Source organism: Oryzias latipes, chromosome 7 (assembly GCF_053564925.1).
Source record: "Oryzias latipes strain Hd-rR chromosome 7, Olatipes_Hd-rR_3.1".
In the NCBI taxonomy this organism is placed as follows: domain Eukaryota; kingdom Metazoa; phylum Chordata; class Actinopteri; order Beloniformes; family Adrianichthyidae; genus Oryzias; species Oryzias latipes.
Window position 1 is genome coordinate 20,039,677 of NC_136243.1, and position 15,975 is coordinate 20,055,651.

General features: G+C 39.0%; 1 protein-coding gene across 2 annotated transcripts; it reads left to right on the forward strand.

Moving 5' to 3' along the window:
- The first annotated feature begins 8,230 nt into the window (after positions 1-8,230).
- Positions 8,231-11,709, forward strand: LOC101165233 (amphoterin-induced protein 3). Of its 2 annotated transcripts, none has more exons than XM_004070761.5 (2): positions 8,231-9,193; positions 9,666-11,709. In XM_004070761.5, the coding sequence occupies exons 1-2, from the start codon at positions 9,115-9,117 to the stop codon at positions 11,072-11,074; spliced, it is 1,488 nt and encodes a 495-aa protein (XP_004070809.2). In that variant the 5' UTR covers positions 8,231-9,114; the 3' UTR covers positions 11,075-11,709. The 2 variants fall into 2 exon arrangements, with proteins under 2 accessions (XP_004070809.2, XP_011475530.1); XM_011477228.4 differs by having other exon boundaries at positions 8,233-9,081.
- Positions 11,710-15,975: the final 4,266 nt, after the last annotated feature.

Genomic DNA, 15,975 nt, shown 5'->3' on the forward strand with positions numbered 1-15,975 from the left:
ACCGAGACACAGGTGAACACAATCAGGAAGGATGGGGAACCAAAGTAAAACTCACAACAAAAACGAAACAGGAAACCCTACAAAATAAAACAGGAAGTTAAACTCAAATCATGCCAGAACAAAAAGGAAACAAACCACAGGGGCAAAGAAACAGAAACCGTAACAGGGGTGCTGGGTGCAGACCATTTTTTATGGATTGAGTTTTTTTGGAGGATTTCTACTGTTGGTGTTGCACAAATTTAGGGAAATGCCAAATATTTTTGGAGTAATCCCACTGATGAATTCTATGATTTAGTCTTTTATGTTCTATAAGACATAAACATATTAAAAACAATACGTTTTTTTTTTAGATCTAATCCCTCTGATATGTTTCACAAAGACTCACTCAGGACGTCACACATTAAGAAATTATTGCTAAAAATGAAGCAGGAGTCCAGCTTAAAAAAATGCTCTAAAAAATGATAAAAGAGCAAAAAAAAACGGAAATATTTGAATTGTAATTTCTTATTAATATTTCCAGGCTTTCTTTGTTTTATTCTGCAGCATGTTCATATTTGTATAATTTTGACAGAATATATTTCTATGGAGAGCTAAGTATTACAAGTTATTTAGGGTTTAAGTTAACTTGTGTTCCTGTTTCTATTCATATTTATGTTCAAAAAGTTCAGTTTAAAAGGTTTAAAAGTTTAGCTTTAGTGTGTTCAGTAAATGTTTATCTTCTTCGGCCAAAAACCTTAAGCGTGTTTGACTGAGTTTGACCCCCCTGTAATACGAGTCTAGAAAATGCATGCATTTTTTTATGTAAAATTGCTAAAAAGAAGATAGGGAACACAACAGGATGTTGTCAAATTTTGTATGGGTGCGGTGCGGGGGGGGGGGGGGGGGGGGCGCCTGTGGGGTTACTCGCCCAGGGAGTAAGTTAGTGTAGAACCGCCACTGGCTGAATGACTCAAACCCCTACTTTGATACAATTCTCTATTCTGAGCTCACAAGAGGTGAAAAGCACTTCTTTCTAACAAGAAGAAAGTTTCAGGACTAACGGGAAGGGTGATCATTTAGAGAGAACAGGAAAGAGTCATCATCACAGACACAGAGTTCCTGAAAATCCTGCCAAAAAGGAAAAATAAGTTTAATGACAACACAGTATGCTCATACAAGAAGAATAACAGGAACAGAGGGAGAAACAGTAAATAGTGATTCACGGAAGTTCAATTTCCCAGATTATTTTCTTGTATAAAGCAGCCATTATATTATTGTGGGTTTTTTTCAGTTTGTGGGATACTATTCCCTCTTCTAATAAACAAAACTTATTTTTAAATAGTAGACTTGGTTTAAAGCTAAAGGGGTTATTAAAATGTACTGGCATAAATTGTATAAATGGTCTAGACATGGAATCATAATAATTCAAGACTCTGCACAATAATCTCTTAAAAGTGGCATTGTGATAAAATAAATAAAGCTGAGAAGAGACATTGTATTGAACTGTATTGAATTTTATTGTACTCTTTCTTAAAGAAAAAAACTGCAAAATAAAAGGAAATTAAACATACTAGGTGTTTTTATTTTACTAAAAGTCCATTTTCAACTACCTCAAAAAAGCATTTAAAGCAAGTCTGTTTTTTGTCAGATCCAGGACACCAGAGGCAAACTTAGAAGAACAATACAAAATAAAAAATACAAATCAATGGAAACTAAAAATGATGGATATGGGAAAAAAGAACAAAAACACACTGAAGGGGAATTAACAAGACAGTAATAGTTGTGACAATCAGAAACTCCAAGCTTGAGGGGTCATGACTGGTGCAGAAAATACTACCAAGTAACTCAACATGACTACTTTAACACAAAGTTTGACATTTTAACCCTTGTGCTATCTTATGGGGTCCAGATGACCCCACCCTTACACTGACGTGTTATCCCTACCATGACAAAGGTGGATAAAGGTGAATAGGATTACATGTAATCCATGGACACCAGTGAAAATCACAAATCATTGAAGAAAAAAGGTTCAGCCCACTGTCTTCTGGGGTCCAGATGACCCCACTACCAATGGTAAAGTCCCTTGGATAGCACAAGGGTTAAATTGAACCAATCAGCACAAACAGAACCAAATATGTCAAATTCCGATGAAGTGATCACTTGTAATACATAGTTTGCGTGAGAGCTTTTGACACACATTTCATATCATCACGCTGGACAAAACAGATAAAAACTGAAAGAAAACACACTCAATTCTTTCTGTTTTCTTGTTTTATGAAATGTAGTTCTTTTGTACAGTTTTGCACAAGTTCATCCAGACAGTTTTTGGTTCATCAGATATAACATATCTAACTACAATCAGACTGACTGAAGTTGAGGTCCATGTTAAAACGTTCCTGCATAGATTGCCACTTTTATTTTATGTTTTTTTTTTAAATTTGCGAAAAAGTGTGAGTGCCCAGGCAATTATCATCACATGTTGATTAAATGTCAATGCTTTTAAGGGAAATTAAAAAAAGCAGCAGTTTTTCTATCTAAAACACAAAAGAAATCAATGCAACTGAAGTAGTAACAGTAGTTTCTTCCACAGGAAGAGCTGTGCTCGCTCAGATCAAGGTCAATAGCAGCACATCTAAAGACTAGATGGAGAATAGTGAATTATATGTATACATATGCAAAGATGGCTGTCATCCTGTAAAAGGTTTTCATTCAGAAACAGTAATTACCCTTTAGTAATGTTGAATGCTGTATTCAGCAGCCCGAGTCCATATATTACAGTTTTGTGGTTGAAGTGTGTTCTTAACAGACATAATACAAGTGTTTCAGCATTAGAACAATGCATTTAACAAAAAATAAGTCGTTATTGACATTTTTCTTTTTGTTTTTTTTAAATAGATTTTTGAATTAGTGGCCAGTGGTGATACATCTGTATAGGAACTTGAAAAGTACAGCATGAGTTAGCAGGCAAATACCTTTAAAGCAGGTGCCAGTTTGAAATAGTTCTCAGAAGACCAACTTTGCCGGTTCAGCACTCAATAACTCCATCTTTACTGACAGTTTTTTCATTGACTGAAAAGGCTAAAGGAAGAAAAGGAGAAAAAAAACTCAGAACCTCTATTCTTTCCAGTATTCCATCTGTGAAAGTGGTTGAAAGCCTTGATCGTGTCCAAACAATTTGGGTGAAGAGGGTTTTTCCTGTTGTGCTCAATGACTCAGACCATGTCCTGTTGCCTCGTCTCATCAGCTAAAGAAAGTATTTGTGCTTGTACCTCCAGAGGAAGCAGTCACCAGTTAAATTGAGTTACCTGTTCAGAGATGGTTTCATTTTCTTCAGATGACCCAGGAGATCCTTGATGGAACTGCTAACTGCTCATCACCCAACATGTCCCACATTGTCAGTCTGAGCAGAGAGCAGTGACACGGCACCAGGGCTGTGGCTCAGGTGGCACAAACAACTTGCTGCTGTATCTATCACACTTTCTGGAAAGTGGAGAGTGGAGGCCAAATCCGCTCTGAATTTACAGGGATCTTTAATTTTTCTTTACTTTGGTAAAAGGAAAAAACATGTGTTTCTCTAAATACCTCCCTCTAACTGGCTTAGGTTACCTTTAGCTTCATTAGTGCCAGCAGAGAATAGACATCTACATTCACCGGCCACTTTAGGCACACTTTGCTATTACTGGGTTGGACCCCCATTTGCCTTAAGAACTGCCTTAATCATTGGTGGCATAGATTTAACAAAGTACTGGAAACATTCCTTCGAGAGTTTGGTCCAAATTGACATGATAGCATCACGCAGTTGCTGCAGATTTGTTGGCTTCACATCCGTGATGCCAATCTCCCGTTCCACCACATCCCAGAGGTGATCTATTGGGTTGAAATCTGCTGGAAGTAGCCTTTATAAGATAGCACACTGTGGTCATAAAGGGTTGGACATGGTCAGCAGCAAAACCCAGGTAGGCTGTGGCATTGGAACCATGCTCAATTGGTACAAAAGGAAATATCCCCCAGACCATTACACCACCACCACCAGCCTGAACCATTGATACTAGGCGAGAGGGATCTATGCCATCACGTTGTTAATGCCAAATTATGAACCTACCATCCAAAAGTCGCAGCAGAAATGGAGACTCATCGCACCAGGCAACATTTTTCCAATCTTCTATTGTCCAGTTTTGGTGAGCCTGTGTGAATGTAGCCTCCGTTTCCTGACATTAGCTGAGTGGCACCCAGTGTGGTTTTCTGCTGCTGTAGTCCATCTGTCTCAAGGTTTGTTAAATAAAAATGAAAACAACTGGGATTCACAAAAATGTCATTGTTAGCTATCTCAATCCCATCAGATTTTCTACATAAAAGAATGATCATAGGTGATACATAGAAGAAATATGGAGTTTGACAGATTTTTTGTCCGCCTGTGGTAATAACCACAGGGCAGGAGCTGGAAACCAAGAAAGAGAAGTGCAAAAAGACTGATATCCGGAGTTAAAAGTTAAGAAAATCAATGAGAGCAGGAGAGTAAGTGATTAAATAAGAAGAGACAGGAGCATGAGATTTTCTGGGTGAGCAGAGAGAAGGATGACAAATCTGGAAATAGGGACTGAGGGTGGGTGGGGGTAGAAAAATTGAGGGAAAGAAAATAAAAAGGATGAGAGAATAACAGATAAAAGAGCATTGAAAGAGTTGACAGCCTACCACCCTAGAGTCACATCACACAATTTACTACGTTCTGGCCCATAATGTTTTATAGCATGAGCACTGATAGCACAGTAGTCAGTAGCGATCTCATTTCACAACCCATATCCTTCAGTAATGTGAACACAAAGGGAGAGGCAGAGCCATTAGCAGTGTCCAGAGCTCATCTACTTCCACAAATGCATAATTGGCTTCCACGGAAGGAAGAAGGAAAGGATAAACAGCAAGAAATCATATTAACTCCTGTGAATCTTAATTGAAATCCGTTACCAATCAACAGATATTATAAAGGGCTAAGGAGAGATGGGGCATTACTCCATTCTACTTTTCTGCATGAAGCTCCTATAAATGAATGCAAATACATTTTTGGAGTAGAATTGAATGAAAAACAAATTATTTGTGCAACCAAATGGAATTCTCTTTTCATTTTATTTATTAATTTTAAAATTTCAACAAAAATAGTCATTTCTTTTTTTTCTTCTAAAAAAATTAAGATGTTTTATTTTCTCCAAAGTGGTATCTTTTAAAACCCTGTAAGAAGGAATTTTGTTTTAGATTGCACTGCTGCAAGAAATATTGCAACTGTGAATCACTGTTGTGCTGTCTATGTTTGTGTTTGATTAAAATATGTTGAAACAACAATTTAAAAAGGGGCGAATAATTAAGATGCATTTAAAGATGAAAATATTGAGGCAAACTGTCTTTAATGGAATTTAGACAAGGAATACTGGCAACTTGTCCAGGGTGTGACCCCCCCCCCCCCCCCTCAATTAAGATAGGCTCCAGCAACCCTGTAACCCTAAAAGGGATTGTTTGAAAAATGAATGGACGAATACCTCTGTCATTTTATTAACAATGTTTCTGGTAAAATTGAAGCTGCAGCCTGAGAAATCATCAACAGAGAAAGCCTGCCAGCTTAGATTTTTATCAACTTAAGTATTACAGATTAAAAAAAAAACATGATTTGAGTTAGTCTTCATGTAATTACAAATAGGTTCTGCAAAGTGCAAGAACAATTTTCATCACTTTATTTCTATAAATGAATCAAGAAGTTTGTGGTAGAGTCTCATTTATCTAAAGTGCATAAAGCTGAGTAATTTTTTTTTTAAATGTACTGAAAAAGGAAAATCAATCTAACATAAACCTATAAGGCCATACAAATTTTACAGCTTCTTCCACTTCTTTTTTGTGAAAAAACAAACACAAGGTATGAAGTATGAGTTACTCAATGGTCTTTAACCACTAGGTGGTGTGCTTGTCTCTTCACTCTCAGTGCAGATAAGGTTGAGTGGGGACAGCATGACAGTGTGTTTAAGTATAGCCTGCTGTGTGTGCAACTCAGATTATGCAATTAAATAAAAAAAAAAACACACAATCTCACCCCGGATTTGTGGGTTTCAAGTGGGATATTGTCAGATAATACACTGCAGTGCCCATGAATGGAGAGCATAGAGAGCAGCTGAGCAGCGCTTTGTGACAAGCAAACAATGTTGTGCAGCTTGAAACTCCGTCTTCACAAAGAAGCTCATCCAGCCTGCAAATTCACAGGGAGAGAAGAAAATAAAGCTCAGCCCTCGAAATCATTATCCCACATTCATTCATATTTCAAAGTCTCGCTGCCAGCCATGCTGACAAAAGACAGTTGAAAAAAAAAAGAAAGTAAATAGTGAACAAATGTGTGCATCTGTGAATTCTAAGCTTTACAAACAGCAGAAAAAGGCGTGATTGCAAGGCTGCTGTTGGATGTCAGGGTACAAGCATACCTCAGAACAATATTTTTTCAATGATTAGCATAAATGCTATTATTCACAAGCCAGTTTGTCTTGCTGAGAATCTGCAATAATGCAGCATTTTTAAGTGTGAAGATTTTTTTCCTTTGGAATTAACAAATCTCTTCAACTTTCAGACTTCATAGAGACTCGTTTGTGTCAAATATAAAGGATTTTGCCTGTGGTGCTCAACACTGGGCTAGTAACTTGTGCAGTGTGAATATACACATACAGTATGTTTATACATATTCTGGTGCAAAAAAACCCAATTTTTATTTAAAAGTCTTTATTTATCATGTTAATTCTTGAAATAGAATAGATTTCTCTGCACCAAAATTGGCCCTTGTTTATCAAAGTGTAAATAAAGCACGTATTATTAAATGTGTGGATTTTAATGCTTCACAGTTGTAAGACGAAAAACAAATATTTCCCCTCTGCCACCGTTTTTTTTTCCTTTCTTTTTTCCTTCTCTAAAACAGATGGTAAAGAGAAAATCCCTTTTCTATTGGGAGTGGGATGCATCCAGGTCAGGATTTGAGATCTGACATCCCCTTTCTGAGCCCGGATGAATCAACTGCACAACTTTGCATATGCTGCTTTTATGATTAAAGAATAAAAAAGCAGGATTTGCAAAGCAACTTCATACAAAGGTACTGATTAGAATAGGGATTTGCAGAACCGTAGCCTGGAGGCGCACAGAACAAGCAGAGCAACGTACACAAACAGAGACACACAAAAGATCTGCAATGCAATATTCGAGCAAAACAAATAGAACAAGATGAGGAATCTGTTAATATCGACACTCCAGAGGACTTTATTCAATAGAGAATGTCTTCCTCCTTAATAGAAAAAAACAACAGAAAGGACAATCGCAGCTTCACTGAATAGAAAAGGTGTGCTTTTAATTTTGTTTGAAACTCCGTCTTTTGAAGAAATTGATCTCACTCCAGGCAAAAACCATAGATTATTGATGGAATGCTATCAATATTAAAACTTTGTCAACACAAGAATAAAAAAATTTAAAAAGTAAGCTGGTTATGAAAAATGCTTTAGCTCTGAGATGAATTATCTGATTTATATATTGACCCATATACATTTGGGATAATGTATACAGTTGGAGATTGTTTTATGGTTTTATAATGCCATAAATAACCAAAACATTCATATTAAGCGGAATTTCTAGATAATGGTTGATTTTAAAGTGGGCTACAGCTCAGCTCTGGAGGAAAATAAACAACTTTGAGACCATTTGAGCAATAATATATACACCCACATGACTAACATCCAAAGGAAGATCTGCTAAGAATGCTTTTCTAACATATTTCAAATGCATATGTGTGGGTGATGTCTTACATGTTACAGCCAAGCTGATGACTAGCCTTGGGACAAGATTGTGTGCAGTGCCATAATGCCAAACATGCTGATTTAAACCATTAATCCTTTCTTTAATGGGAAGGAGCGATTTTCAACAGCAGCTTCCGACTGAGGGCTTACATCCAAGCATTCCTGTGGACTCTTCTTTACTTCTGCTTCCATCAGCCCACCTCCTGAGAAGTGGACCCCATCCAGGGACTCTGAATCCATTGGGAGTCAGCTCCGTGCCTCAGAGTGAATAAGTGAGTGGGAGTCAGCCAAAGCCGCAAGCACTTAAGGGAGGGAGGTGGGAAGTTTGGGGCCAGCGGTGAGGAGGTGGCAGCTCAGAGGCAAAGCTAATTCACTGTGACAGAAATCAGAGCTGTCAGGACCACCATGACCAAGCAGCATGGACAGCACATATCCACTCAAAGTCACAGCCAAGGAAACGGAACCATGTCGGCAGCTCAGAGAAAAGGAAGACGGATGTGCTGTGTTAGACACTTAAAAGAACGTATTGCGTGTGTGTGTGTGTGTGTGGGTGTGTGTGTGTGGGTGTGTGTGTGTGTGTGTGTGTGTAAGAAAGACAGCAGGAAAAGCTACAAATTCCCATGAAAAACCACAAAAACAGGGACAACTTGCTGAACATGTAAACCTCAAGTGCAATGATCACCACTTACACTGCCATTATTAATTATTAGACAACACGGAACATTTGTGATGATAGTTTTTGTGGTTCTGCTCCTCTAGCTTTAGATGATAAGTGCTGAAAAACGTAAAAAAAAAGAAAATAAAAGTGAGTTCATTATTTTGGAATGTAGGGAAAAACGATGCAGTAAGCAAAAAAAGAAAAGCCACCGGGCTCATTATTTAATTATGAGAGAGGGAGACATAAACCTGGGTTTCTGACTGACACATGGAAGGAGGAGGGATTGTGGGAGATTAAGTCTGCTCTGTGCTGCATTTGTTGTATGCTGCAAAGCACCACAGGATGTTTGTCGAGCAGCACTCTTTTTGGGGGAAATGAGGAGAAAGCAGCAGAAGGACCTTTGCTGAGGACAAAGGGAAGAAAATCTATTACTGCCTGAGACCGACGGATGGAGGATCTAGGAGGAAGATCAGGATTATACTGAAGTGTGGCGGGTCATCACTGTCGGGATGAAACTTTAAAAGAGAAGGGAAAAAAGGCGCTGAAACGTTGGTGGTTCATGTTACGGCTAAGCTTTTTATTTGGAATATCTATTTTCTTTCTTCTTGTTTTTTTGGAGGAGAGTATGGAATTTAAAAAGTGAGTCAGAATACTGATGTATTTGGAAGAGATATGAACTTTTACCCTCATTCATATCCAAAGAGCAGGAAATCAGTTCAACGAAACATCAGGAAAGACAAATATGTTCCAGGTGAAGCATTTCCACCTGACACTTCAATTAAAGACTTCTGAAACCTCTATTTACTAATAAATAACATTTAAAAATCCAAGACATGAAATATCAAATAATTTCGATTGGTAATCCACGTTCACAGCACTTTTTTTAAACAAGAAAATTGCCAAATCTCAGAGATAATTTTTTTAATTTGTCAGTTTTTTACTAAACAATGCAATCAAACTAAAAGAAAGAAATAGCTATAAACTATAAAAATGTATACCTTGAAATAATTTCTCAAGAGAGTATTAATATTATAGCAATTGAAAAAAACTTTTGTTTAGACTTTAAACATAAGAACTGTATACAACAAAATTTAAAACAATTCTTAAAAGAATTCATTTAAGAACCCTGCTATTTACGGAATCATTATCTTCTGTATGTCCTGAGCAGCTCAAAGCTCAACTAATATTTTCTGCTCTTTCTCATTTTTCCATGATCCAACCAGAAAAAAATACAGAAATCCAACTTAAAGAGGACCTGACTTCCACCATGACCTGCAGACAACATCAAGGCCTTTTCCTGCTGCTGCTCTGTCTCGTTCCCATTTCAGAGCAGATCTGCCCGCCCATGTGTCTCTGTCTATCAGACACAGTAAGCTGCAGCTCAAGCGGTCTGGCTAAGCTGCCACGCTCCCTGCCTTCTTTCTCCGTCACCCTCAACCTCAGCCACAACCACCTGCCCTGGCTGGGTCCAAACAGCTTCAACACAATGACTCGCTTGGAAAACCTCTGGCTGGCTCATAATCAGATTAGCACACTGCCTCATGGTGTGTTCCACAATGTCTCTGGGATCAGGTGTCTCGACCTGTCATCCAACAAGCTCCGTGCCGTGGAGCAGCACTACTTCCAGGGGCTGTGGAGGCTGGAGGAGCTCCGTCTTTTCAACAACAAGATCACGCGGATCGAGTCCAGCACGCTGAGTGGTCTCAGCAGCTTAAAAAAGGTCTACTTGAGCCTCAACCAGATCACGCACTTCCCCTTCTTCTCTATCCAAGACCACAGTCATCCATTCCTCACCATGCTGGACCTCTCCTCCAACCGACTGACTCAGCTGCCATGGGAGGATGTGAAGGCTCTGCCCAGCTTAGTGCAGCGGGATCTCTATCTGCACAACAACTCTCTGATCTGTGACTGCTCCATGTACAGTATGTTTTGGCACTGGAATCTCCGAGGTTATGACTCGATTAAGGACTTCATAGATGAACACACCTGCAACATTAACGGGGACCCCCGAACGTCTATCCAGTTCCTGCGCAATAATCGCTTCTTCCTGAACTGCACTGTGGAGAAAGCAATCATGCAGCCGGCTGCAGTTTTCCTCTCTGGCGTGAAGGTTTCAGAGGGAGACAGCGTGCGACTCGACTGCCAAACATCCCTGAGTGGAACAGACGTCTCTTTCACATGGCTTTCCCCAAACAGGGGCCTGATCACCCAGACCAGCTTAAATGACACACTAATTAACATGTTTTCAAACGGATCCTTGGAGATCCAAGCAGCCACGCTCAACGACTCAGGCCTGTATCTGTGCACGGCCGTAGATACTAAAGAGGCAATAAATGCAACTCGGGAGGTGAAGGTCACAGTGCTGCTGCCTGCAGAGGAGTCCTTCAACACTGGCTACACAACACTGCTAGGCTGCTTCGTGACCTTGCTCCTCATCCTCTTATACCTTTTTCTGACTCCCTGTCAGTGCAGCTACTGCAAACAGCCTGCAGCCACATCCAACAGCAGCAACCTCCCGTTTGTTTTCTCCTCTTCCACCAGAGACCCTCCCAATGTTGAAACTTTTAAGCATGTAACATTCATGGATCCCACTAGATGTGGAGAAGCAACTGAGTGGGAAGATGAAAGTTGATACTGAACATTATGTTGATTCTTCCCTTCTGCAGAACAAAACGCTTTTTGACTCAGAAAAAGTACTGAAACACAGTTGCAATTATACAAAATGAACATTATTTTTATTCTATTCATGGACAATAGCAATAGCGGTGCAGCAAAACATGGTCAATATTGGAGCTATCCAGTCGTTCCACAGTTTTGAGCCAGATTCCTGAACAGACGAGGAAAACAAAGACGTCTACAAGCACATGCATCAAAATGGAGCAGAGCAGGGAGCTTGTGGCTTCCCGTAGTAACTTATACCTCACACTTGTAAGCTTTTTCCAACAGTAATTTTTTATCTGCTCCTGATTCACAACAATTTGAATGTAGAAATAGTCAGAAATTCAATTGTAAGCGCAATTTTCTTTAAATGTGTGATTCATAATCAGAAAAATGCCACAAGAGCATGATAAAAACACAAAAACAGGATTTTCATCGGAGTGGGTCTTCAATCATTTGTTGTAGAAAGGTTGTTTAGTGATTCAAATTCAAATGGATGCCAAAGAATTTAGGGTGATGCATGATTGCTACTTCCAACCCCTTTGGCAGCACTTTTTCCTGAACACTTCTTTATTTTATTAATAAAGGACTTTGCTTTTATGCCCTCCATGCTGATGTTGTCCTGACTTCCTTCATTTCACTATGCTAAAGAAATAGCTCTCAGCAAGCAATCATCGAATCCTCCCTATCAGACAACAGAGGTGCCCCCCCTGCCGCAAAACATCAGACATTTACAAATCACGTGGAGACCTGTTGCAGTAACCTGGCAAAGAAAACAGCCTGCGCTCTGCTTATGCGGCCAACAGTGAAGTACAGAACTCAGGAGTGTCAACAAACAAAACACTAACAGCAATTGGGCTTCTCTTCAAAGACAGCATCTCTTTGATCGAGCACAGCAGAGCACTTGGAGCGCAGCAGAAGAAACACAAGCATTACATAAAAACCAGAATGACAAATTCTTCAAGCAGCTTTGGTAATGCCAGAGGGGGGCATTACTTTGTATAGATCTTTTCTTCTCCTTCCTCTTAGTGGGCTTAAAATGGCAGAATTACACGCTGCGACAACGGAGACTAAAGATGCTGACGAAGAATTTGTGTGCAACACTGGAACAAGTTCTAAGAGTTTATGCACCAAACACAGCCCACAGATCAGGGGAAAGAATAAAATAATCAAAATGTGATGAGACAACAAGCTAAATCCATGTTTCCAGCTTCAATCATGCAGGAGATTGCAGTAGCTTGATGCTACGAGTGCTATTATCATGGATGCAGTGTCTATTGTGAGGTGGATCTACATTAATCTAACATCAAACTGGTTGCCATGCATGAAATGCAGCCCACTGTCAGTCATTGAGTCTCTTTGCTAAGCATTTTAAAGGATTAAATGCAAATCTTTGAGATTTAGTGAGCACCGTATTATAATACACCTCACCATCCACTCACCAGCTTCACGTATTTCCAAGCAACAAAAGCAACATTTAAATCCTCCGACCCATGTTACATAACATTCTGCCATATGCCTGCGTGATGTAACCGCGTGTAGCATCCGAGTCTGCCCCGACCCACTATTTTTCCAAGGCAGACTATTACAAATATTAACTGCTTTGATGAGTTGGGGTTTTTAACAGATTACCACCAGGATGAAAACCAGGTGCTTTGTCAGCTTCGGTGCTTTTAAATCCCTCTAATCTGATTCTGCTCTTTGACACAGCAACAGCTGGCCTCAGATTTTTTTGTTTCTGATAGCATCTGTACTAAAACACAGAGGACACAATGTGAACATCTCACAAGTATCCACGGGTGACCGTGGTTGGGTAAGGTTCCCTCTGGGTTGGGAATCAGAAACGGTAAAAAGCAGCATGTCAGAGGTGGAAATGGTGGAGTTAGTGTTCCAGTGTGGCGTAAAACTTCTTTTCATCTGAATCTTGAGGTTTAGTCAAAGAAAAAGCACTGAGTGGTTGATGAGATTAGAAAAATACTGCAGAAATACAGTCTATCTAATATGCAAGCACTTGCATGTTGGTGTATCACCCTCATAATAACACTATTAATTAAAATTCATATTTTTAAGTCTGCTCAGGAAGGTGCATGCTTGTACGGCTCAGACTGTATCTATCTGTAAAATATCCCAAGTGGCTGTAACAAATTACCCACATGTAAATGAAGCGCCCCTTGATGCTAGAAAAGAGGCCGATCTCCCAAGGAAAACACTCAATCAGGCTTCAATTAGGGCATGCATCCCCCTTCCCAGATTAATTGTTTTCCCTGGTTCGTCTGGGCTCGCAGGGATTCAAACTCGTCTTAGTCAAGAATCTAATTACCGTGTGAGAGAGTTTTCCTCTGAATAGCAGAAGTTGATGTGCTTTCTTTCTGTGGCAGAGGGCTGCTTTGACTATCAGCGGATGCTGTTACTGAACTGTCAAAACAGTCATCAGGCAGGAATTTAGGCATCCAGATGTGTCACATTCATTCCTCTAATAGTATGACGGCCTGATAATCATGCCAAAGGGAGCTGCATTTCATTCTAGCTGGACATCTCAGTTGAAAAATGAGCATTGGAGAGACGAGGCACATTCGTTTAAGAGCAGGCCAAACTCCTAAGCAGCAATACAGTGGAGTTAGTTGTTTTAAACAACTGCCAACTGCATCAGCAGAATTCAAGCTCTTATTATACCTCCAGGGACAAGAAGTGAATCCTGTTTTATTTTATTTTATTTCATTTCATTTTTTTATTTAATTTTGTTTTATTTTACTCATTCTTTCATCTTCTAAACTGTTTTGTCCCTTTCAGGGTCACAGGGCAGCCAGAGCCCATCACGGCCGCTCTTGGGCAAAGACAGGGGTCATCTCGGAAAGGTCGCCAGTTTGTTGCAGTTATTTTATTTTGTTTTTCAATTTAAAAAAAGGGTGCCAAAATATTGAGATGAAGGCTCACAAGCAATTTGGAACGGGGCTTCATCCTCTCTAAGATAAAACGTTGACTTTTTTTTAAAGATGCACATGTTGATACTAAAAAAAGAGATATTTGGTAAACTTTAGCCAGTTCTTACAAATTAAATGTACCTAAAATAATTCACAAATGCATTTAAAATCATGAAGATACAACAAAAAATATAAGAAGCAAAAAATAAATAAGCAGTAGACAAATCAATCTGATTTATAACAGCAGGTTATCTTTCTTTGGTTTTCCAATAACTATGAATGTTTTGGCTTAATAAAATACAAGTTGACGTATGTATGTAAAAATTTCATTTCTATTCCAGGTGTGAGTTTGATCTTATTAACTTACTTTTAATTTAGTAAGAGGGATCTTCAAGCCACAAAACAGACACTACTTTAAGCCAGGCATGTCCAAAGTCCAGCCCACCAAATGTGACCCATGTTTAAAATTTTCCTAAGCCCACAAGATCGTTTGATAAAGTTGATAATATTTGTTGCCCAGTATTTTCTAAGTATACAGTTTCTTGATTGTGGTTGACTAAATGACATCTTAAGCCATCGTAAAACTGTAGTAACGCTGTCGTGTGATCCTTCTTTCCAGCTCATTTCTAAAACGTCAACTGGAAATAAAAAAAAGTAAAGTTAACAGCGAAGGCCATTGCTTCCAGCCAGGACAAGTGCAAACTAGCAGACAAATATGAGACAACTGTGTCTGCCTAATGTGCCATGAGACTGTGGTTGTTTTCAAGGAGTTCAATATCAAGAGGCTCCACCAGGCAAAAAAATGCAAAACACAACAAGCTAACTGGGAACAAACAGTGTGAAAAATGGACAAATTTACAGTCATTTAGGTAAAAACATATTTAGATGTATTTGAGTTGTATGTAAATAAGTACGTGAGCAAACTGTGGATTCAATTAGCATTTAATGTTGTAAAAATTGCTCAAAGAATGTCAGAGCAAATGGTTGGCCCTCACACATTTTCACATTCACCAAATCTGTCCCACTGCAAAAAGTTTGGACACCCCTGCTTAAGCTTTCATAACAGGTATTTTAAATTAAAATATATATATATATATATATATATATATATATATATATATATATATATATATATATATATATATATATATATATATATATATATATATATATATATATATATATATATCACGCTTTTTTTATTGTACAATTATTTTATCCTTATCTTGTTAAAATCCTGGTAAGTCTGCCATTTTTTGCATTTTCTTTGCAGCTACATTTGTCAGACAACACAGAATACCCAATCGACATATAAACATGGAAAACAGCACAGCATCCACATGTTAGTTCTTGTAAAATCACATTCTCACGAGCGGGAAGTGGGACTGACTGACCTGATACTGACTTTTGAAGAAGTTGGATAATTAGGTCCTTCGAGGCCCTGAAAACAACTGGTCTTCCCATGGTCTGCATTTCACACCTCAGCGGCTGAATGTCAGCAGATAAGTCACAAAGAGCACCACTCCATTTAGCAAACACCATGGCGATGAGGAGGACAAGGGGTCAGCGATCTGCAGAGGATCAGATGGGGACTGAGAAGGACCGCAGGGGAGGTGAGGATCCTAACAACACCTCATCTCCCACCATCGCTGACAGAGACAGACCAACAGGATGATTGATGGATGTTTAGAACTTAGTTTTACCATTTATCTACTTCACAGTTTGAACTATTAATGATCAGAATGACTTTTTTACATTAAATAGATTTTTTTTTTTTTCATAATTGTGCAAAAAAAGATATAGGGCTGCTCCCTATTCCCTTCTCTGCTTCTGCGCCGGTCCCAAGCCCGGATAAATTGAGAGGGTTACGTCAGGAAGGGCATCTGGTGTAAAACATTGCCAAGTTAACCATGCGACTCGTCCTCGAAAGAGAGGTTGTTGCGCGGTGGCGACC